The sequence below is a fragment of the Ostrea edulis genome, chromosome 3 (assembly GCF_947568905.1).
Source record: "Ostrea edulis chromosome 3, xbOstEdul1.1, whole genome shotgun sequence".
NCBI lineage: Eukaryota > Metazoa > Mollusca > Bivalvia > Ostreida > Ostreidae > Ostrea > Ostrea edulis.
The window spans coordinates 10,615,662-10,640,929 of NC_079166.1; the positions used below are offsets into that span (position 1 = coordinate 10,615,662).

A 25,268-nucleotide genomic window follows, 5' to 3' on the forward strand; every position below is an offset into this window, starting at 1 on the left:
ATATACCAAACAATTTTCAATCGACCAGTATTAACCAGTATTGACCACCTGCCTCATATCGACCACTTTTTTGCGAACCCTGCCCCGGGCATAGACATATAACAGATATGTTATCCGTTATATGTCTATGTGAATACATACTTTATATATTGCTCTCAGCCAATTGTGCATTTACTAGTTCTGGTATACATGCTATAACTGATGAATTTGATTACATCCCTCGGGCCCCCCATTTTCATCTTAATACTTTAGCCCCCCCCCCCCTGTTGATGTCCACTCCCCCAAATCAATGTCTACTTTCCAATTTTTTGTTAGGGGTTGGACGAAAATACAATGATCATTTCGATGTAATGGGATTGTGAAACCAGTAGAATAATTTGGTTCAGACAGTGAGTTTTGCATTTCATTCATGCATAGAATAGCCCTACTTACCTGATCTCATCTCTGATATGTCCAGGGATCTATGTTTGCCCTACTTTCAGTTTTCTATTCTTCATGGAATTTATGCGATTAATCGTTGTTCATTATTTTCACTGGTCTACATAACGGTAAGAAAGAAATAAAGAAGTTTTTCCTTCAACGTATCCGCTTCGTTTGTTTATTGCCGCCATTGCGCACTAGCATTCCGGATAAATACTAACTACCGGATACGTCTCTTTCATTTCGCTCATTTCCGCGCGAGACCATGGGTTGTTTTCATCTGTCCGTGTAGCACATTCAATGTTAACTAGGGCAAGTAAATTTATCAACGATTTTTGAGCGAATGACGTCATAGACGTCGTGGTTTAGTGGTAGAGAGCCCGTCCTTCAATCGGGAGATCTGGGTTCAATTCCTACCCGTGTCAATTTGTTTTTTAAATCATAATGTTAACTACATTTTTCTTGGCGTTAATGAAAAATTAATTTCTTTCAAGACACTAAAGATGAAATTATACCTGAATACAAATAAAAATCAATAGGCCTATGCAATCACAGAACACCACGAAAATATGCAAGGATTACAGATTACATTCATTGAAAAAAAAAACCAAAATATTTTATTTTCGGACTTGATTTTGTTTCAAAGTATGAACCAGCAAAAGATAATGGAAAGGAAAGTTTTTCCAATGCATCTAATGTACAGAAGAAAAGTAAGAAAAAATGTGAATCCATTAGCTATTCGTCATTTCCTGCAGAGTAAGAACTTTCTTGTTGAAACCACCACATGATATATTGTGTAGCAAGTGTAGACATGTGTGTCAGTAAATTCACATCCAACAAAATTGTCACAATCAATCTCGGCCACTTTCTGAGACAAAGTCTCTACAGACAAGTTCAATACCTCTTGACAGAACCAGGCCTGGGGTAATGGTAATTAAATGACAGCCAGTTTCAATGTAATGGGGGTGTAATGGACCATTTTTGCATTACAAGTAATGGTAATGTAATGCATACTGTACTGTACATTATTTTCCATTACATTTACACTACTTCAAATATTTGATGATATTTTGAAGATTTAGAATAATTCATTATATTAGTGATTGACTGAAGCATTTGAAACATTGATGACAATCAAATGCAATGAATAACTTAATAGATATGTTTCCTAACATTGCTGAATATTTTGTGTACTTATGTTAATGTATAATTAAAAATCTAATACAGAAATAATTTTTCTGCCATTTCTTTAATATCTGACAGTATGTTATGTAAATGTGTAATGTAAATTCACTCTCAAGTAATGTAATACATTATATTTCAAAATAGGAGTAATGGTAATGTGAAATTTTCTAGGTAATGTAAGGCGTTGCATTGTTATGTAATTGACCTCAAGCCTGGATAGAACACCTTCTCATGCATATATGCAAGTGCCTTGGACCCCAATTTGTCATTTCCTCTTTTGCAAGATTTTCAGCATTTCTTCATAGAGATCATAATTCCAACTGCAAGGTGTCCAAGATGATGAATTCAGACCTGACCCGTGTTTTTGACAATTTGTTAACTTTTGACTCTACACTTTTCATCAGGACAACCATTCTTGAACTCATTCAAAAAGTACATTATGACATTCATAATTCAACATGCAGATTTTCATTTGAATCATCAAATATGAATTCTTCCAATTTATAACACCCCCCCCCCCCCAAAAAAACACTTTAAAAACCTCCACAGGTATATTTCAAATGACATAGAACCATGGTATCAGGATGTCTCTGGAAGTGCCATGGGTTAATAAGGGTTAAACTTCAGAGTCGACATGTTTCTTCCAAGCAATATAGTCTTGTTTGGATCCAGTTTTTCCAGTTCTGATATAACTGCCTGATACTGTACAATGTAGGTGTCAATCTGGTCCCCCTATTGTGGGAATCTGTTTCCACATAACTGCTGTATAATCTGGTACCTTGCTATTGGCAGGCACAAGGAAGCTATTCCTGCAGTGATGTTCAACACTTATCCGCATGTGTCACTGATGCCACTATCATTGATGAATCTGATGGCAGTGATGATAACATTATTGAGGAGTAGGAATATGGATTCTTGTCAATCTGATTCATGTCACCCTTGCCATCAACTTTTGCTGTACATATTATATCATCCTGAAATTCAAATTACTCATTCATTATCAAAACTATATCATAAATGAAAGGTGAAGATAACAAACAGTGATCAATCTCATAACTCCTACAAGCAATACAAAATATATAGTTGGGCAAACACGGACCCCGGTATTATAATATTCATATAAAAGTTGTACTTTCATGCCCTGATGTATTTTCATTGATATAGAATTCAGAAAAATTACATTTATGTATTCGGTGGGAGATTGACATGTCTCCAACTAAACAATAGAGGACATTTTAGCTACATGTACATTTCTGCATAAATAATTATATACACAAACATTTCACTTGAATTTGATTCCCCATCTAATAATTTTTGTTGTAGCTAATGTTGATATATTATCTTACTTCACAATTATCAGCAAATTCACAAAATATTTTCATCTTTCATACTCTTTCTTGTGGTAGGTGTATGGAAAAATTTAATATTCAATAATATAAAGGAGATAAGCTAACAAAAAATTATATGCTTAAATCATGGTAGTACCCATGAAATTCAACATTCTTTGAGTGATTCTATATCTAATCCCAATGCAGGCATGTAAGTTGTAAGTGTAATTGTTGAAATTAAGTTTGACATGTTTACAATTTATCTTGAAATAAGGCATATTTAAATTATAAAACCAAACTGTTCTTATGATTTTCCTGGCTTAATGGTGCTTTTAAGTATTTAAAAATTATTGAATTTAAAAATCATTCCGACTTTTCTAATCCATGTTTCCGCGTAAGGCCAAAAAAAAAAATATATGTTAATTGGTTTCCACTTTCCCGACCTACCCTAATTAAAACTTATGTTGATCCTAACACATTTTTTTCTATTCTCACAGATTTTGCAAATGTCATCACTACAACAAGAATATATTTATTGACTTATGAAGTTATTTATTATGCACTAATACCAGACAGATTCCAAAACACAGAAACAGTTTTCGTTTACAGTAAATTGAAGAAATGTATCGATTCATCATATAACTTTTATTTGATTACTAAATAATCACTAAGTTAAGTTTAAACATAGTAGAATACTGGAATACCAAATCATTCGAAAATTATTCAACCTATAACCCCCCACAGGCCTACATGTTACCCCAGAGACATATACCATTAAGGAAATATACATCTATATACAATTATATGTCTCTTTAACCTATACAAATACTTTTGAGACCATACAATGATACATGGAAAGTTCAAAGTGTAAAGTGAGTCAAACATCATGTAAGAAAATTCAAATAGACCCGAGAAGGTCATGCACTCGGAATTGAAAATGATCGTGAAACAGCTGATTTTTCTGATCAGCTGATATACAAACAATTTTAAATCTTAACAATATATAATTATAATAGATAAACAATAAATATATGTTGACAACAGTTAACAGATTTGTTGTGGGATTTCAATGCGTGAATATTATGAGTTTATATCAACAAACCACAGGCGCACCATACTATTCGTTCCATGCGACTTGTTTATTATTTTTAAGAGCAATTGATACACCTATTTGGTTACAGAGTTTAACGAGCAGAGGTGAAGTATATTCATATTTCTAAAACTTACGATGAAATGCGATGAGCACATCCTCTGCAACTTCCACGAACAGCGCAAACAGCATAACGGCGCGGGGTATGAAAATGGCCGAATGAATGATTGAAAAATATGGTGTGCCATTCGGGCTATAAGTAAAATAACCTTATTGCGTATTGGGAAAGAAATTTTGTTTTTCAAGATCTTATTATATATTAAACCACTCATTGCATAATTATGTTTTACAATACGTTACCACTTCTAATAATATATAGCGACGTTGTATGACGCAATCTTAAAAAGTAGAGCAAATTATAGGATTTATACTAGTAATGTAAACCTAAAAATAGTGTTCTTTCACCAACTCTACCTATAAAAACCAGTACATTATAGGAAAAGAACATGTTAGAGAATATTTCTAACAAAGAATTATTCACTTTGGACGTTAGGTCGAATTTTGATAAACATGGTCTTAGTCCTTTACAGCTTTATGAATTTACATTTAATTTTGATCAAAGTAGATATGATTCAAACTTTATTTTTAAACATTTCAGACATATCTTAATCCTTTGAGATGAATTTTTCTTCTCCCTTTGCGTCAACAGTTGAAATAGGCTAGGACTGATCTTCATTTCTTTGACGTATTGGTCTGTACTTCCGTGATCAACATGACATAACAAAATAACCATAATAAAGCAAACTTTGCTAAGTTATGAAAGTTTGACAATTTCATCGCACATGTTGATTAATATCATGTGTATTGAAGAACCCAGACTCATTTTTCCTGAAATTGAAACAATATTTTACAACACCTTTTGAATTATAACAAAAGTAACAATGAAAGTAAAGTGCTGTAGTTAATTTACAATCCAGTCATCAGAAAACAAAACAAATTCAAGGAATATTCATTGCCTTACAGTTACAGTCTGATTATACCCATCCCCTTATTTCATTCGCAACGTCGTATCGAGTGAAGACGGAAGGGGGGGGGGGGGGGGGGGGGGCAGACTGCTGTAAGCAATCGCGTTCATTCATAATTCATATTTTGAAGACCTTGGTTAACTCTAAGATAATTTTTGTAAATGAAATCTTAAATATATCTTTGTACCATATTCCATTTACATATTGATGACTCAAATTTCCCCTGTGCGAAATTAGATCTAGTCTATAAGGATAGAGGGTTGAGTCATAGAATTATAATATCATTGATGACTGTGTCACTAAGAATAACTAAAATTCAGCATAAAACATTAATGCAGAATATTCTGATCTACAGAGCAAACGTTTAACCCACCGTAAATACTTTCTGCAACAAAGTCGTCATCTGCATATATAAGTTGGACTGAAGATTGGTGTTTTTTGGCGCACGACACTGCGTGGAACTTGAAACGATCGTTGTAGCTGTTCCATTTGATGACAATGAATCACTTGCTTTTAGGAGGGTTGGGGGGGGGGACGGAGCTTCATTTCTCGGGAAGTCCACCCCGTCCCCTGTTTGCACAACACAAACCTCTCTCATAAATCTTATGTATACCGGAAATCAACAAGGATATAAACGAGTTTTGTGCCACTTATCTTTAAAATAGGGGAAAGAACAGACACAAATTGGCAATTGGCAAACTGGATCATTATAACGACTATATAAGTTGCGAAATGCTGACTTCAAACGAGGACATTAAAATCCCTGTAACATCAACACTGCTTTAACACAATCTAAATCAGTTCGGCTTTAAAAGGAACACAATTCGCGCCCATGGGAATTTAAACGGAGTGATGGAAGTCCTCATCACTTAAGACTACGAAGATATTGTCAATGAGGAATTTAAACATATTTTTTTTATTTCAGCTTGAGAGTACTTTTGTGTCGAATCAGAGTGGTGTTTAACAAGGTAATTTTTGTACGACTGATCACTACATACCAAAATAATTTGTAAGCAACTGTGTATGATGTGAAAAGGTCTAGTTTTTCATTTATCGTGAGAAATGATCTTGTAAAGTGTTGAAATCTGATTCGTTTTCGTGGTGTTGTTTGGAGAAAGTTTTGCAATTTTAGATTTAATAAGTTATTTAGTATTTTTTACACCCTTATTTGATTTACACTACTTCTGTCAGATGTTGTAGCACTGTATGTTTGCATTTTCTCCTCACAGCTGAGAATATGTTCCTGAGGAGAAAAGATAGGAAGGTGGTAGAATATTTACTCTATCCAGTAATGTATCTTTCGTTGTGAAGTTTAAGATCTCAGTATACGATAACTCATATTGGTGTTAATCAAATGTGGATTCTAAAAAATTCTAAAGAACTTTTAATACACTTGAAATCACAGAATTTTTCCCAAATCAATAGCATTAAAACCTATGACTTTTCAACACTATACACGACCATTCCTCACGATAAATTAAAGACTAGACTTTTTGACACCATAGACAGTTGCTTCTTCAACAAAAACGGAAAACGGAAATATTCATATCTAGTGATCAGTCATTCAAAAACTTACTTTCTTAAACACCACTATGATTCCACGCACAAGTACTCTGAAGTTGAAATAAAAAATATGCTAGAGTTCCTCATTGACAATATTTTCGTGGTCTTTGGTGATCAGGTCTTCCAACAGTCTGTTGGAATTCCCATGGGCACGAATGGTGCTCCTTTGTTAGCTGACCTGTTTTTATATTCATATGAAGTAGAATTTATTCAAAAACTTCTACGTGAGAAGAAAAAATATCTCGCTGTGACCTTCAATTCGACTTTTAGATATATCGATGACGTTTTGTTTATTAACAATGATAGTTTTCATTCATATGTCGATTTGATATATCCCCGTGAGCTCGAAATAAAGGACACCACAGAGTCGTCCACTTCTGCTTCATACTTAGATATTTTATTGAAAGTAGACATTAACGGCAAACTAACAACTCAACTGTATGACAAACGGGATGATTTCAGCTTCTCCATCGTCAACTTCCCACATTTATGTAGCAATATTCCATTATCACCTGCATATGGTGTTTATATATCTCAACTGATTCGATATGCAAGAGCTTGTTCTGGGTATAGTCAGTTTTTAAATCGAGGTAAGCTACTGACAAACAAGTTGATGGTACAGGGATTTCAACAGTCTCGATTGAAGTCAGCTTTTCGCAAATTCTATGGTCGTTATAACGATCTAGTTCGTCAATACAACCTCGCATTGGGTCAAATGCTGTCTGACGTGTTTCATACCGATTGTTAAGCCGTTCTTGACACACTGATTTGGACTGCGGATAACTCCGTTTACCTGATCAGGATATGGGGCTCACGGCGGGTGTGACCGGTCAACAGGGGATGCTTACTCCTCCTAGGCACCTGATTCCACCTCTGGTGTGTCCAGGGGTCCGTGTTTGCCCAACTATCTATTTTGTATTTCCTATATGAGTTATGAGATTGATCACTGTTCGTTATCTTCACCTTGCATTCAACCATCCCGTTGAGAGTCTGAAACTTACCCAATTTTGAAGATTTTCAGGTTTTGAAAGAGTGGTTGGAGTTATAACACAGATGTATAGATCGAATATACATCATTCTTTTATCTGCATTAGAAAATTTGTGAAATATCCTAGATGAAAGGTGAAGATAACGAATAGCGATATATTCCAAAGCTCTTATGAACAATACAAAATAGAGAATTGAGCACACACGGTCCCCTGGATATACCGGAGGTAGGATCAAGTAACTAGGAGGAGTACGCTTCAGATCCCGACCGGACACACCATCGGTGAGGCCTATATCTTGATCAGGTAAAGAGATATATTCGTAATCAAAATCAGTGTACAAAGAACGCTGCAACAATCGGTATGAAACACGTCAGAAAGCATTTCACCCAATGATAGGTTGTATTGACGAACTAAATCGTTATAACGACCATATAATTTGCGAAATGCTGATTTTAAACGAGACCGTTGTAACCCCTGCACCATAAACTTGTTTGCCAGTAGCCTGATTTGATTTAACAACTGACTATGCACAGAAGAAGCTCTTGCGTATTGAATCAGTCGAGAGATATAAACAACATGCAGGTGATAATGGAATTTTTCTACATAGATGTGGGATTTTGATGATGGAGAAACTGAATTTATCCCGTTTGTCATACAGTTCAGTGGTCAGTTTGTCATTAATGTCTACTTTCAATAAAATATCTCGGTGTGAAGCAGAAGTGGACGACTCTGACTTCTATTTGGAGCCCACAGGCATCTATCGAATTGACATATGAATGAAAGTCATTATTGTTAATAAACAAAACATCGTCGATACATCTAAATGTCAAATTGAAGACCACAGCAAGATATCTTTTTCTTCTCGCGTAGAATTTTTTGAAGAAATTATGCTTCATCTGAATACAGAAACAGGTCAGCTAACAAAAGGTCACAAATTCGTGCTCATTTGAATTCCAACAGACTGTTGGAAGACCTGATTACCAACGACCACGAAGATATTTTGAATGAGGAAATCTAGCATATTTTTATTTCAACTTCTTGTGCTTGGAATCAGAGTGGTGTTTAACAAAGTAATTTTTTGGATGACTGATAGCTAGACGGTCGAAGGTTGTGCTTTTGTTTTGATTCGCGAATCTGAGTGTGGTCTCTTATGACGTCACAAATTCTGGAAATCAGGAACGATAATCGGGTAACGATTTTCTACTCCAAGTACCTTTGCACTTCAATTTCTTTGAGTTAATATCGTTATCAATCTTTAAAAAAAATTATAAGGAGTTTGAAAAAAAGTTGATAATTATGGAGAGAAAAGGATTTGTTGAAAATTGTCTCCTATGACCCTTAAGCTTCTTCATCGTCAAGTTCTCATATTTATGGAGCAATACTCTATAGTCACCTTTATCTATATATTTTCAACTCATTCAATAGGCAAGAGCTTGTTTTGTTGAATATTCAGTGTTTAAATCCAGGCAGACTACTGATAAACAAGTTGACGTTGCAACAATTTAAACAGTCTCCTTTAAAGTCAGCATTTTGCAAATTCTACAACTGTTATTGGGTCAAATGCTGTCTGACGTGTTTCATATTAACTGTTAGGCCCTTCGTTATATACTGATTTGACTACGAATTACTTCGTTCACCTAATCAGGATACAGTGCCCATGGCGGAAGTGACCAGTCAAAAGGGTACGTTTACTCCTCCGCGGCTGAGTTAAGGCTTTCCTCATAAATACAAGTGCTGTAAACAAATGTACTTTACTGCACTGCCACATTACATGACGTCACAATGAAAAATACGTCATGATGAAGGTCATGACGTACATATCTACATTCTTTTTGCGGTTGGAAATGTCAAAATATCTTTTTCGTTATTTACCACCACTGTCAAACAATAAACCGCAATCGCGTAAAAGTTTCTGTTAAATGAGTTACATTAATTCTCTTTGATATTGAAATATTTTCAATTTTTTCTTTATATAACATACACGCCAAAGTAATATCCAATTTATATTGTGATCTTGATATCGCCCCTAATCTGCACGTATATAGTGACTTTCACAATTAACTCATTTGCATAAACGAGGTTTCCGTACATACAAATTTCATCATTGGCACGACACCCCGAGGTTTTTGAGTGAAAAATGTTTGATTTATGTGACATGTGAACTTCAGTGCAAAAGGAAAGTTAGGGAAGCAAGTTGTGGCTTCAACAGAAAACATGCTTTTCAGGCTAGATTCAACTTTGTATCTGCAAAAATCTGCAAAAATCGCCGCATTTTGGATATGCAATGCAAAAATTAGACATGTTACAAGTCACGATAAACTTGCTCTCATCACTTTTCAAATTAAGAAATTGATATATTTTAAAGTTATATTAACTTCATCTTGCATTGATATCTGGATATCGTGCCAATGGAACGATTTATACATACACAGTACGATTGTATCTTGATATTTGATCACGTGATATACAGCTGATGTAGAAACTGTCGGTCTGGTGAATAATCTATGGGAGGTCAATATGCACTTAATCATATGTACATTCCTTTTTGGTATATAATGGTTGTGTGTACAAAATTTGTCAAAAACTGATCTGTTTATAATGCTTTTTTCTTCTGACATATTTCTATGACCCTACTTAACACAACTGCGTCATAGACCCTTGATCCTAATTCTTGAATATCCAGGGGTCCGTGTTCGCCCAGCTCCTTATAGGAGCCCTGAGATTAATCATTGTTCATTATATTTACCTTTTTATTCTTTACAACATTCAATTAAAAAAAACATTGCCGTTTTTATTGGTGTATTTCATTTGTTAATGACCGATTTAGTTTGTTGTTTGATCAATAATTATAGAAACTACCCTGAAATCACAGCAAAATCTACTTTATCTGATGCATTTAAAATCCTGGGTGACCCATGACCTTGAATTAGAATATTTGATCAACCAATCGTGATTTCACTTTTTCACAAAATGTATCATATTTTGAAAATTTTTGAAAAATTATCTCTGTGTTTTTCAAATAATTAGAGATTGATACACTTCTACTTGACATTTTCTCTACTTTTATTATACCTAATGGATTGATAGATACCGGACATTTTATTTCGTTTGAACTCTGAGAGCATTTTCAGAGAATCATATTGCAGCAGTTGTCACGATGCAGATCTTGTCAAACTGTCATTGTTAGCAGACTAGATTAATGGTTTGTACTGCAGTTGTTAAACACCAGTGCACAAAAACGTTTGTAACGTCAGATTCCAGAAATGGTTCCTTATTTCAGAACTTCACAAGTTTTGAAAAACAGAAATCTGCACGACAATTTCCGGTTCTCGTCATTGGCGGCATGAATCAACTTTATGATGAACATTATGATTATTATGATGTATGTTTCGATTATGAAATGAGCATTTTAATGAGAAAAAATACTTTATGATGACCATTTATCAAACTAATATTTGCAAATATTATGGATATAAACAGCAATTATCATATTTCATTAACTCTCCACTATTTTTCTAAATAACACGATATACATCTTATTTAAAATCCTAGTCATCAACCAAGGACGGGTCCAGGAATTGCAGTTAGGGGCACAACTTTGTGAGATAGGGAGTCTGGGGACCGCGTTGATGACTTCAATGGGTCCATCACGAAACCTTTGTGTGGAAACAGGGGATGAAGCCCCTTTCAGCTCCTGGATTTTACAGATTTTTTACGACAAGCAATATGTCTCCTATGTAGTCATTTAAAACATTTTCTGTCATTTTTGATCAGGGGAAATTAATAAAATGACTCAATTTTTAAGATTTCTGGATAAAATGCAAGTTATCCAAATAAAAGTAATTCAGTAAATCGAAAGATTTTATGATTGATTTCTCTGAGATTGAAAGAAATTATTACCTTTTCATCATTTACATTTTTGTAAATAAGACACCACGATTTACCTTAAATTTGTAGATTTCAGGAAATCTGGAGCAGTTGCGCCTCTTCTTAAATCCGCCACTGCCAAGATAAGATGGTGGCTCTATCCTCAAAGACAATTTATTTCTAGTAGACGTTTCCTTTCAGGATATTTTCTTCATACTTAAAATCACTGCATTATCTTGTAACCCCTGTTGCAGACAAGATGAAAACTAGTATGGCTTTGAACAATTGATTGAAATTTTGCAACAATTCGTAGTGAGTGTTTGGCAAAATCCATTTAAAATTCATATTTACCACTGTCACCAATACGGGGGAATCGCTAAGTACTCAGGGATTACCTCCCATTGACATTGACGCAAAACATCCCCACAGCTAACTGTGGTGGGAACAGATTTCTTCCTAACCGCTTTCAAGAGTTAATCCTAAATACGATGAGGAATTTCAGTTCTGACTTCAACCCTAACTTTATCCGGATTCCCCGCTGAACACCTTGATAAGCAATGCAATATATGTCCATACCTGTGTTGTAACATTTGAATTCTTGCAACTGCTTTTCAAAACAAAAATCACAATAGGATGTTTTTCCTCTAGATTGGTATATGTGATCGTATTTACAACTTTAATGTCCTTTCCCTTCATTAAATTGTATACTCCCCTCATCTTGTGATCCCTTTATGCTGTATTAACAAAACATCATAGATGTAAATGGCAAGGTGATAACGAACAACGAGCAATACTATACATGTCGAGGCCTCTGCTGGTGGACTGTTAGTCCCCGAGGGTCTCTACAGCCCAGTAGCTAAGTACTTCGTTACTAGCTTGAAAATACGGATGTATATTTAATTGCTGTTATAAAATTTAGAAATTCATTTCAAAATTAAAGAATATCTCCCTCATGCATATCTCTTATCCTTGGACGAATTTGGCTTACTTTTTTGGCACGTTGTTTTTGGCTATATTTAGCTCTAAAACTTCATAGTTATTTCGGATTTCAAAGATTTCGGTTGAGCATCACTGAAGAGACATTATTTCTCGAAATGCGCATCTGGTGCATCAACATTGGTACCGTATAAGTTTTACATTATGACCCGTGGGTCGAGGCCTCTGCTGGTGGACTGTTAGTCCCCGAGGGTCTCTACAGCCCAGTAGCTAAGTACTTAGTTACTAGCTTGAAAATACGGATATATATTTAATTACCGTTATAAAATTTAGAAATTCATTTCAAAATTAAGGATGATCTCCCTCATGCATAGCTCTTGTCCTTGGACGAATTTGACTCCACTTTTTGGCACGCTGTTTTTGGCTATATTTAGCTCTAAAACTTCATAGTTATTTCGGATTTCAAAGATTTCGGTTGAGCATCACTGAAGATACATTATTTGTCGAAATGCGTATCTGGTGCATCAACATTGGTACCGTATAAGTTTTACATTATGACCCGTGGGTCGAGGCCTTTGCTGGTGGACTGTTAGTCCCCGAGAGTCTCTACAGCCCAGTAGCTAAGTACTTCGTTACTAGCTTGAAAATACGGATATATATTTAACTGCCGTTATAAAATTTAGAAATTCATTTCAAAATTAAGGATGATCTCCCTCAAGCATAGCTCTTATCCTTGGACGAATTTGGCTCCACTTTTTGGCACGCTGTTTTTGGCTATATTTAGCTCTAAAACTTCATAGTTATTTCGGATTTCAAACATTTCGGTTGAGCATCACTGAAGAGACATTATTTGTCGAAATGCGCATCTGGTGCATCAAAGTTGGTATCGTATAAGTTTTACATTTAGCTCCTATAAGGATTAAAAATTAAAAATTGGCAAAGACGAACCCCTGCATATACCTGAGGGGTGGTGTCAGGTGTCTAGGAGGGGTAAGCATCCTCTGCCTATATCTTGATCACCCAAACGGAGTGACCGTAGTCAAAATCAGTGTACATAAAACGTTAATAGATTGTTTGCCTCATACTTTTCTACATGACTTAAAATTCTTGGTGTGGAGACTATTTCACTCATTTTGGAACATTACAAATCGTAAATGAAATATCACAAATTGTAATCAATGTATTTCTCTCGGGGCTGAAATAGTGATGTTATTTTATCGTAGCAATCTCTACTGTGAAATGACCCCTTCTTGTTATGTTCATATTCAAAAAGGTAGATAATTTCATCTCCAATGCCGAGTGTTTGGCAAAGGATCAGCCACAATGAGTACAATTGTTCCACATCTTATGTTTGAACGCATTCTTATATACTATTCTCTGAGTAGAAATGACAAGTTTTGTCCCAAAGACGTAATTTTTATCATATCTTAATTAGAAAACGCCTCACAATTGAGAACTTAAGTTTTTGAAGCATATAAAGGATTAAAGAATTCGTTATTTTAAGTTTTTATAAATGTAATGCATATAGCACTTTAATGTTTAAATGTGTTGCAAATAATAAAAAAAAAGAATCCGTCATTTAACGAGGAAAGAAATAAGAAAACAACCTTGCATGTAGAATATAATGAATGGGAATGGTTTAGTTTGATATATCTACGTCAGCCAAACATTTCAGATTCAAAATTCAGTTTTTGTACCATACGAGAGATGCAAATACGATTTTCGTAAAACCTATTTCTAAGTATATGTCCAATGCGACATTAATCATCCAGATCAGAACCGAATTTAAGAGATAAAAAATCGCATTTAGTAATTTGAAACAAATGACATGTCCAAACTTTGACAACCTTACCCCAACCCCGAAAAGTGCTTCTTTTCTGCTATATAAGACCATCATCTCTGAAGCAAAGAAACATTCGAGTGGAAATGGCTTGGATATCATTGTGCGTTTGTATTGTGGGACTGACGGGAGCTTCTGCTCAGTTGATGTCTGGAGAAGTGTATTCCGAGACAAAACCTATCGATGAAGCAACTCTACAAATCGTTATGGATGTAAGTCCTCAGCTTTAAGTCTAATATTTTATTAGGTACTTGATTTGAAGCCGTTCTTGGCACGCCAATTTTGACTATGGATAACTCCGTTTACCTTACCATGATATGGGACTCACGGCGGGTGTAAGCGGTTGACTGGGATGCTTACTCCTCCTAGGCACCTGATCACACCTCTGGTGTGTCAAGGTATCCGTGTTTCCCCAACTCTCTATTTGGTATTGCTTGAAGGAGTTATGAGATTGATAACTGTTCGTTATCTTCACCTTTCATTGAGGAGATGGTTTAACTTTTTTATTATAGAACATTATACTTTTTTTAAATGTATCGGAAATAGTCATTTGAAGAGAAGATGTCCGAATAAAATTCAAATAGTTGTAAGAGCATTTAACAAAAAGATTGAATCTGTGAATTACAATCATTGTCTCCATATTACTAAAATCATCGAAGTGTCTCAATTATTCTAGGTGAAGAGTGATATCTTGTTCCATCTGGCATCGATGAATCTGAATATCACCAAGTTTGTGCCTGTTAAGTATAGAACATCACAAGTTGGAACGAAAACGAACTATCTGGTGAAGGTATGTAAAATATTGAGCTTGAATTTGAGTTGTTTTTATTTAGTGATTGTAGGTATGTAAATAGTGTCTTTGTATTCCAGAGGGCGTATTCACTGTTATATCGGATATATGTATATTCTTATATAGGACGCCTATCCATTTTATCAATAAAACTTCTACATTTTCATATAGGAAAGTTGTATAATTTCACATAGGAAATTGATCACTTTTAATTTAAGGAAAATTTACATTTTAATATCGAGAACTATGACTTTGATTATGCTAACATTGATTTGTTGATTAGATGATAATGAACCAACATTCTAATTCTTTGAAATCGCAGAAAATGATCAACATCTACTTATCTGGTGCTTCAACTCTCCAAATTACCCTTGTGAGATCAGGGTTTCTTACAAACATGGATTTTGAATGGCAAATCTAGTGTTGTTGGTTGGTTGAATATTCTTATAGCTTATGTTCAACGCTTATGGTCATTCAGGAGGGAGCGGTATTTATGCTGCCACACCTGTTTTGACATGGCATCTCGTTTTTTCCGGTCTCATCCGAAGCACCACCCGATTTAGTCGTCTATTGCGACAGGAAAGGGGTATTGAGGACCTGTTGTAGCCCACGGTGTAATCCAGTCTGTCGATCTAAATCTTTATCAATCAGCAAACGTCTCGTTTAACAACATTTCATATATGATAAATGTTTAAGGATAAGGACGAAAAGCAAACTCATTTAAATGTATGAGAACATAATAGCTCAATTTCCGATATTCCTTTGTACATGTATATGATTTTGAAAAACATTGTATTTTGATCTCCATCGTTGATTTTTATTTCAGATAGAAATTTTCCCTGGATATTACATACATGTCAAGATACATCGTTACTCCTTCGGTACACCAAGCTTTGATGATCTTAGGGCAGGGAAATCTCTCTCAGATATCCTCGAACCCTTCTAATCTATGGATTTGGAAATCCAACAGCAGAAGTTGTACCAGATCGATATACTGCATTAAACACAGCATCTTCAACAAAATGTATCTTGAACCCTCAAACAATTCTTCTAATTTAATTTTGAATTTGACTACTATACCAATGCTATGCAGATTACAAAGCAATTGATGAAATAAAGGCGTTTGAAGAACACCATAATATGTTGAAGATTTTTTTTACTCTAAACACTTTTTTGACACATTTCGACCGTGTTACCGGTCCTCTTCTGTCGTGTGTATTTAACATACTAACGTATAGGTTAGTATTATGCTGCTCTGATGAAGAACACAAATAAGGAAGACCGGTATCACGATCGAAAATATTGACAAAAACTTTGTAGTTTTTTATCATTTCTACTCCAATGAAACAAACTTTGCATCTAAGTAATAATGATATAAATACTATTGATAATAACAAAAATAATTTGTACTGATTGATGAAAGGTGACGATAACAAACAGTAATCAATCTCATAACTCCTTACATTTATCTAAACTAAAGAGTAGGGCAAGCACGAACTCTAAATATCACAGTCAGAATCAGGTTTGTACGGGTATGTATCTCCTGTCGACCGGTCACACCCGGCAGTGGCCCCTATATATTGTGAATGTAAATAAAATAATTTGTTTTAAAAATTAATGTGTCACGGACTACGAAATAATCGCTATGGAACGCCTCAGAGACAATTTTATCAAAAGAGAGGGTGAATGACAAATAAAACTTCAAATCACTCGCTCTTTATTACAGGTGGCGTGCGATCCGTTTACGTCCATGGTGTTTCTAACTACCATTTTAAGAGAGCTTCGGAAGGACACGTTTAGATTAGAAAGTTTTTGCATGTTTAGTAACGATGGTATATTAAGGTTCATGGAACCTCACTGCGCTAAGAGACGAACTTAGAAAACGTAATGCAAGACTCTCTGGGCGGAAAGAGACGACCTTGAGAGTTTCAGTTACAACCGAATATTATCTGTCCAATTGATTAGATAAACGACATTCAATACAATTGAACATTTTTATTTACTATAAACGAATTCTTGAATAAGCCTTAGTTTAGGTTGAATTTATAATATACAATACATCATAATTCTTTATCAGTGATTGAATTGCATATGTTTAAACAATAAGAACCCCCCTCTCGAGAATGAAGAATATCGATTATCAAATATATCCATATATCTCCATATAATAATAGTAAATGTAACTTTTCTTTATAATATAAAATACACGATCGAAAAGGTATCATACAAACACATCTCATAACTTCATAATTAACAGTCTATTTGTGTGTTTTAACTTATATTACTTACGTCGATAAATTGATACGAGATGACTCACTGTAGGTAAACACTTCTTGTCATTAACTTTTTAATTGCACGCGAGAGCATTAAAATTGGCAAGTCAAATAAATTCTATTACCCCAAATGCTAGTTGTACAATAAAGATTCAAAATTTCGAGTTTCTACATTTTAATTGAATATTACAATTTGGATTGCAAGTTTAAAACAGGAGTTCAAGCTTTCTTTCAACTTCTAAATTTACGTCTCCATCCATATACCATGATTGATATACTATGAGTTGGTTGTACTCTGCTTTAAAAGCGCGACTGTATTCTGGGTAGGAATGGTATATCCAAATGCCGTTTGGCCCTGATGTTGTAGGAAACTAATGTACATAATTTAACCCGTGTCTTCATACATGTATAAGGATTTATCATGGTTATATGTACCGTCACCATTCCAGATATGAATGATTTAATACTAAAATACATTACTCAACTAATTTAGTACACTTTTTAATTTGAATGCAAGGTGAAGATAACGAACAGTGATCAATCTCATAACTCCTACAAGCAATACAAAATAGATAGTTGGGCAAACACGGACCCCTGGACACACCAGAGGTGGGATCAGGTGCCTAGGAGGAGTAAGCATCCCCTGTTGTTCATAATTCATAATAATTCATAATTCAGATTAGAAGTTACAAGTGAATATTGAAAAATCTAAAGCAAAGGTTTTTTTTTCAAAAAATAAGAACAACAATGAAGAATAGGATTATATATGGTTTTATTATAAACACAACATTAAATCTATGACGGTGAAATGAATTTACTTCACTTGGATAAATTTACAGCTTTATGAATTTACATTTAATTTTGATAAAAGTAGATATGATTCAAACTTTATTTTTAAACATTTCAGAAATATCTTAATCCTTTGAGATGAATTTTTCTTCTCCCTTTGCGTCAACAGTTGAAATAAGTTAGGATTGGTCTTCAGTTCTTTGACGTATTGGTCTGTACTTCCGTGGGTCAGTTAATCAACATGACATAACACAATAACCATAATAATGCAAACTTTGCTAAGTTATGAAAGTTTGACAATTTCATCGCATATGTTAATTTAATGTCATATGTATTGAAGAACCCAGACTCATTTTCCTGAAATTGAAACAATATTTTACAACACCTTTTGAATTATAACAAAAGTAACAATGAAAGTAAAGTGCTGTAATTAATTTACAATCCAGTCATCAGAAAACAAAACGAATTCAAGGAATATTCGTTGGCTTACAGTTACAGTCTGATTATAGCTATCTCCTTATTACAGAAGCAACGTCGTACCGAGTGAAAACGGAAGGGGGCGGCGGCAGCCTGCTGTAAGCAATCGCGTTCATTCATAATTCATATTTTGACGACCTTGGTTAACTCTAAAATAATTTTTTGTAAATGAAATCTTAAATATATCTTTGTACCATATTCCATTTACATATTGATGACTCAAATTTCCCCTGTGCGAAATTAGATCTAGTCTATAAGAGTGGGAGTTGAGTCATAGAATTACAACATCATTGATGACTGTATCACTAAGAATAACTAAAATTCAGCATAACACATTAATGCAGAATATTCTGATCTACAGAGCAAACGTTTAACCCACCGTAAATACTTTCTGCAACAAAGTCGTCATCTGCATACATAAGTTGGACTGAAGACTGGCGTTTTTTTGGCGCACGACAAGAACTTGAAACGATCGTTGTAGCTGTTCCATTTGATGACAATGAATCACTTGCTTTTAGTGGGGGGGGGGGGGGCTTCATTTCTCGGAAAGTCCACCCTGTCCCCTGTTTGCACAACATAAACCTCTCTCATAAATCTTATGTACACCTGAAGTCAACAAGGATATAAACGAGTCTTGCGCCACTTATCTTTAAAATAGGGGAATGAAAAGACACAAATTGGCAATTGGCAAACTGGATCATTATAACAACTATATAATTTGCGAAATGCTGACTTCAAACGAGGACATTAAAATCCCTGTAACATCAACACTGCTTTAACACAATCTAAAAACAGTTCGACTTTAAAAGGAACACAATTCGCGTCCATGGGGATTTAAACAGAGTGATGGAAGTCCTCATCACTTAAGACTACGAAGATATTGTCAATGAGGAATTTAAACATATTTTTTTAATTTCAGTTTGAGAGTACTTTTGTGTGGAATCAGAGTGGTGTTTAACAAGGTAATTTTTGTACGATTGATCACTACATACTAATATAATTTGTAAGCAACTGTGTATGATGTGAAAAGGTCTAGTTTTTGAAATATCGTGAGAAATGATCTTGTAAAGTGTTGAAATCTGATTCGTTTTCGTGGTGTTGATTTGGAATTTTTTTTTGCAATTTTAGATTTAATAAGTTATTTAGTATTTTTTACACCCTTATTTGATTTACACTACTTCTGACAGATGTTTTGGCGCTGTATGTTTGATTTTTCTCCTCACAACTGAGAATATTTTCCTGAGGAGAAAAGATAGGAAGGTGGTAGAATATTTACTCTATCCAGTAATGTATCTTTCGTTGTGAAGTTTAAGATCTCAGTATACGATAACTCATATTCAACCATTCCGTTGAGAGAGTGGAACTTACCCAATTTTGAAGATTTTCAGGTTTTGAAAGAGTGGTTGGAGTTATAACACAGATGTATAGATCGAATATATATCATTCGTTTATCTGTATTAAGAAAATTTGTGAAATATCCTAGATGAAAGGTGAAGATAATGAATAGCGATCAATCCCAAAGCTCTTATTAACAATATAAAATAGAGAATTGAGCATTGGATATACTGGAGGTAGGGTTAAGTAACTAGGAGGAGTACACTTCAGATCCCGACCGGACACACCATCGGTGAGGCCTATATCTTAATCAGGTAAAGAGAGGTATCCGTAATCAAAATCAGTGTACAAAAAACGCTGTAACAATCGGTGTGAAACACGCCAGAAAGCATTTGACCCAATGATAGGTTGTATTGACGAACTAAATCGTTATAACGACCATAGAATTTGCGAAATGCTGATTTTAAACGAGACCATTGTAACCCCTGCATCATAAACGTGTTTGTCAGTAGCCTGCTTTAATTTAACAACTGACTATACACAGAACAAGCTCTTGCGTATTGAATCAATCGAGAGATATAAACAACATGCAGGTGATAATGGAATATTTCTACATAGATGTGGGATGTTGATGATGGAGTAACTGAATTTATTCCGTTTGTCATACAGTTCAGTGGTCAGTTTGTCATTAATGCCTACTTTCAATAAAATATCTCGGTGTGAAGCAGAAGTGGACGACTCTGACTTTTATTTTGAGCCCACAGGCATCTATCGAATTGACATATGAATGAAAGTTATCACTGTTAATAAACAAAACGTCGTCGATACATCTAAATGTCGAATTGAAGACCACAGCAAGATATGTTTTTCTTCTCGCGTAGAATTTTTTGAAGAAATTCTGCTTCATCTGAATACAGAAACAGATCAGCTATCAAAGGAGCACAATTCGTGCTCATTTGAATTCCAACAGACTGTTGGAAGACCTGATTACCAACGACCACGAAGATATTTTGAATGAGGAACTCTGGCATATTTTTATTTCAATTTCAGAGTATTTGTGCTTAGAATCAGAGTGGTGTTTAAGAAAGTAAGTTTTTGGATGACTGATGGCTAGATGGTCGATGATTGTGCTTTCGTTTTGATTCGCGAATCTGAGTGTGGTCTCTTATGACGTCACAAATTCTGGAAATCAGGAACGATAATCGGGTAACGATTTTCTACTCCAAGTACCTTTACACTTCAATTTCTTTGCGTTAATATCGTTATCAATCTTTTAAAAAAATTATAAGGAGTCTGAAAAAAAGTTGATAATTATGGAGAGAAAAGGATTTGTTGAAAAATTGTCTCCTATAACCTTTAAGCTTCTCCATCGTCTACTTCCCATATATATATAGCAATACTCTATAGTCACCTTTATGTATATACTTTCAACTCATTCAATAGGCAAGAGCTTGTTTTGTTGAATATTCAGTGTTTATATCGAGGCAGACTACTGATAAACAAGTTGACGTTGCAACAATTTAAACAGTCTCCTTTAAAGTCAGCATTTTGCAAATTCTACAACTGTTATTGGGTCAAATGCTGTCTGACATGTTTCATATTAACTGTTAGGCCCTTCGTTATATACTGATTTGACTACGAATTACTTCGTTCACCTAATCAAGATATAGTGCCCATGGCGCATGTGACCAGTCAAAAGGGTACGTTTACTCCTCCGCGGCTGAGTTAAGGCTTTCCTCATAAACACAAGTGCTGTAAAAAAAAATGTACTTTACCGCACTGGCACATTACATGACGTCACAATGAAAAAACGTCATGATGAAGGTCATGACGTACATATCTACATTCTTTTTGCGGTTGGTAATGTCAAAATATTTTTTTCGGTATTTACCACCACTGTCAAACAATAAACCGCAATCGCGTAAAAGTTCCTGTCAAATGGGTTACATTAATTCTCTTTGATATTGAAATATTTTCAATTTCTTCTTTGTATAACATACATGCCAAAGTAATATCCATATTATATGGTGATCTTGATATCGCCCCTAATCTGCACGTATATAGTGACTTTCACAATTAACTCATTTGCATAAACAGGGTTTCCGTACATACAAATTTCCTCATTGGCACGACACCCCGAGGTTTTTGAGTGAAAGATGTTTGATTTATGTGACATGTGAATTTCAGTGCAAAAGGAAAGTTAGGGAAACAAGTTGTGGCTTCAACAAAAAACATGTTTTTCAGGCTAGATTCAACTTTGTATCTGCAAAAATCGCTGCATCTTGGATATGCAATGCAAAAATAAGACATGTTACAAGTCACAATAAACTTGCTCTCATCACTTTTCAAATTAAGAAATTAATATATTTTAAAGTTATATTAACTTCATCTTGTATTGCTATCTAGATATCGTGCCAATGGAACGATTTGTACATACACAGTACGATTGTATCTTGATATTTGATCACGTGATATACAGCTGATGTAGAAACTGTCGGTCTGGTGAATAATCTATGGGAGGCCAATATGCACTTAATCATATATACATACTTTTTTGGTATATAATGGTTGTGTGTACAGAATTTGTCAAAAATTGATCTGTTTATAATGCTTTTTTCTTCTGACATATTTCTATGACCCTACTTAACACAACTGCGTCATAGACCCTTGATCTTAACTCTTGAATATCCAGGGGTCCGTGTTCGCCCAGCTCTTAATTCGTATTCCTTATAGGAGCCCTGAGATTAATCGTTTTTCATTATATTTACATTTTTATTCTTCACAACATTCAATTAAAAAAACATTGCCATATTTATTGGTGTATTTCATATGTTAATGACCGATTTAGTTTGTTGTTTGATCAATAATTATAGAAACTACCCTGAAATCACAGCAAAATTCTACTTTATCTTATGCATTTAAAGTCGTGGGTGTCCTATGACCTTGAATTAGAATATTTGATCAACCAATCGTGATTTCACTTTTTCACAAAATGTATCATATTTTGAAAATTTTTGAAAAATTATCTCTGTGTTTTTCAAATAATTAGAGATTGATACACTTCTACTTGACATTTTCTCTGCTTTTATTATACCTAATGGATTGATAGATACCGGACATTTTATTTCGTTTGAACACTGAGAGCATTTCTAGAGAATCATATTGCAGCAGTTGTCACGATGCAGATCTTGTCAAACTGTCATTGTTAGCATACTAGATTAATGGTTTGTACTGCAGTTGTTAAACACCGGTGCACAAAAACGTTTGTAACGTCAGATTCCAGAAATGGTTCCTTATTTCAAAAAGTAATAAGTTTTGAAAAACAGAAATCTGCACGACAATTTCCGGTTCTCGTCATTGGCGGCATGAATCAACTTTATGATGAACATTATGATTATTATGATGTATGCATGGATTATGAAATGAGCATTTTAATGAGAAAAAAAAATTATGATGACCATTTATCAAACTAATATTTGCAAATATTATGGATATAAACAACAATTATCATATTTCATTAACTCTCCACTATTTTTCTAAATAAAACGTTATGCATCTTATTTAAAATCCTAGTCATCAACCAAGGACGGGTCCAGTAATTGCAGTTAGGGGCACAACTTTGTGAGATAGGGAGTCTGGGGACCGCGTTGATGACTTCAATGGGTCCATCACGAAACTCTTGTGTGGAAACAGGGGATGAAGCCCCTTGTAGCTCCTGGATTTTACAGATTTTTTACGACTTGCAATATGTCTCCTATGTAGTCATTTAAAACATTTTCTGTCATTTTTGATCAGGGGAAATTAATAGAATGACTCAAATTTTAAGGTTTTTGGATAACATACAAATTATCCAAATAAAAGTAATTCAGTAAATCGAAAGATTTCATGATTGATTTCTTTGAGATTGAAAGAAATTATTACCTTTTCATCATTTACATTTTTGTAATCAAGACACCACGATTTACCTTAAATTTGTAGATTTCAGGGGGTGTGGTGCAGTTGCGCCTCTTCTTAAATCCGCCACTGCGAAGATAGGATGATAGCTCTATCCTCAAAGACAATTTATTTCTAGTAAACGTTTCCTTTCAGGATTTTTTCTTCATACTTAAAATCACTGCATTATCTTGTAACCCCTGTTGCAGACAAGATGAAAACTAGTATCGCTTTGAACAATTGATTGAAATTTTGCAAAAATTAGTAGCGAGTGTTTGGCAAAATCCATTTAAAATTCATATTTACCACTTTGACCAATACGGGGGAATCGCTAAGTACTCAGGGATTACCTCTCATTGACATTGACGCAAAACACCCCCACAGCTCACTGTGGTGGGAACAGATCTCTTCTTAACCGCTTTCGAGAGTTAATGCTAAATACGATGAGGAATTACAGTTCTGACTTCAACCCTAACTTTATCCGGATTCCCCGCTGAACACCTTGATAAGCAATGCAATATATGTCCATAACTGTGTTGTAACATTTGAATTATTGCAACTGCTTTACAAAACAAAAATCACAGTAGGATGTTTTTCCTCTAGATTGGTATGTGATCTTATTTACAACTTTAATGTCCTTTCATTAAATTGTATACTCCCCTCATCTCGTGATCCCTTTATGTGTAGATCCTATAAGGATTTAAAAAATTCAAAGTTGGCAAAGACGAACCCCTGCATATACCTGAGGGGTGGTGTCAGGTGTCTAGGAGGGGTAAGCATCCTCTGCTTATATCTTGATCACCCAAACGGAGTAACCGTAGTCAAAATCAGTGTACATAAAACGTTAATAGATTGTTTGCCTCATACTTTTCTACATGACTTAAAATTCTTGGTGTGGAGACTATTTCACTCATTTTGGAACATTACAAATCGTAAATGAAATATCACAAATTGTAATCAATGTATTTCTCTCGGGGCTGAAATAGTGATGTTATTTTATCGTAGCAACCTCTACTGTGAAATGACCCCTTCTTGTTATGTTCATATTCAAAAAGGTAGAAAATTTCATCTCCAATGCCGAGTGTTTGGCAAAGGATCAGCCACAATGCGTACAAATGTTCCACATCTTATGTTTGAATGCATTCTTATATATTATTCTCTAAGCAGAAATGACAAGTTTTGTCCCACAGACGAAATTGTTATCATATCTTAGTTAGAAAACGCCTCATAATTGAGAACTTAAGTTTTTGAATCAAAAAGGAATAAAGAATTCGTTATTTTAAGTTTTTATAAATGTAATGCATATAGCATTGAAATACAATAACAGAACTTTAATGTTTAAATGTGTTGCAAATAAGAAAAAAATTCCGTCATTTCAGGAGGAAAGAAATAAGAAAACAACCCTGCATGTAGAATATAATGAATGGG

The 25,268-nt window shown here is 34.5% G+C and overlaps 2 protein-coding genes and 1 long non-coding RNA gene across 3 annotated transcripts in view; 2 read left to right on the plus strand and 1 right to left on the minus strand.

Moving 5' to 3' along the window:
- The window catches only part of LOC130053211 (uncharacterized), a 41,864-nt gene extending 25,710 nt beyond the window's left edge, over positions 1–16,154 (plus strand). The window contains exons 2-3 of the mRNA XM_056159992.1: positions 14,920–15,033; positions 15,860–16,154. Of these exons, the coding sequence (XP_056015967.1) occupies positions 14,920–15,033; positions 15,860–15,979 (234 nt within the window). The 3' untranslated portion in view covers positions 15,980–16,154. The remainder of the gene's footprint in view (positions 1–14,919; positions 15,034–15,859) is intronic.
- LOC125676121 (uncharacterized) overlaps positions 1–25,268 on the plus strand; it is a 180,282-nt gene that overhangs the window by 90,307 nt on the left and 64,707 nt on the right. The gene's annotated exons all lie outside the window — the stretch shown is intronic.
- LOC130053214 (uncharacterized) lies at positions 1,036–4,248 on the minus strand. Its single transcript, XR_008801736.1, has 2 exons — positions 4,161–4,248; positions 1,036–2,579 (listed from the first exon to the last, which is right to left on the minus strand). It is a non-coding gene; the product is annotated as an uncharacterized LOC130053214 (long non-coding RNA).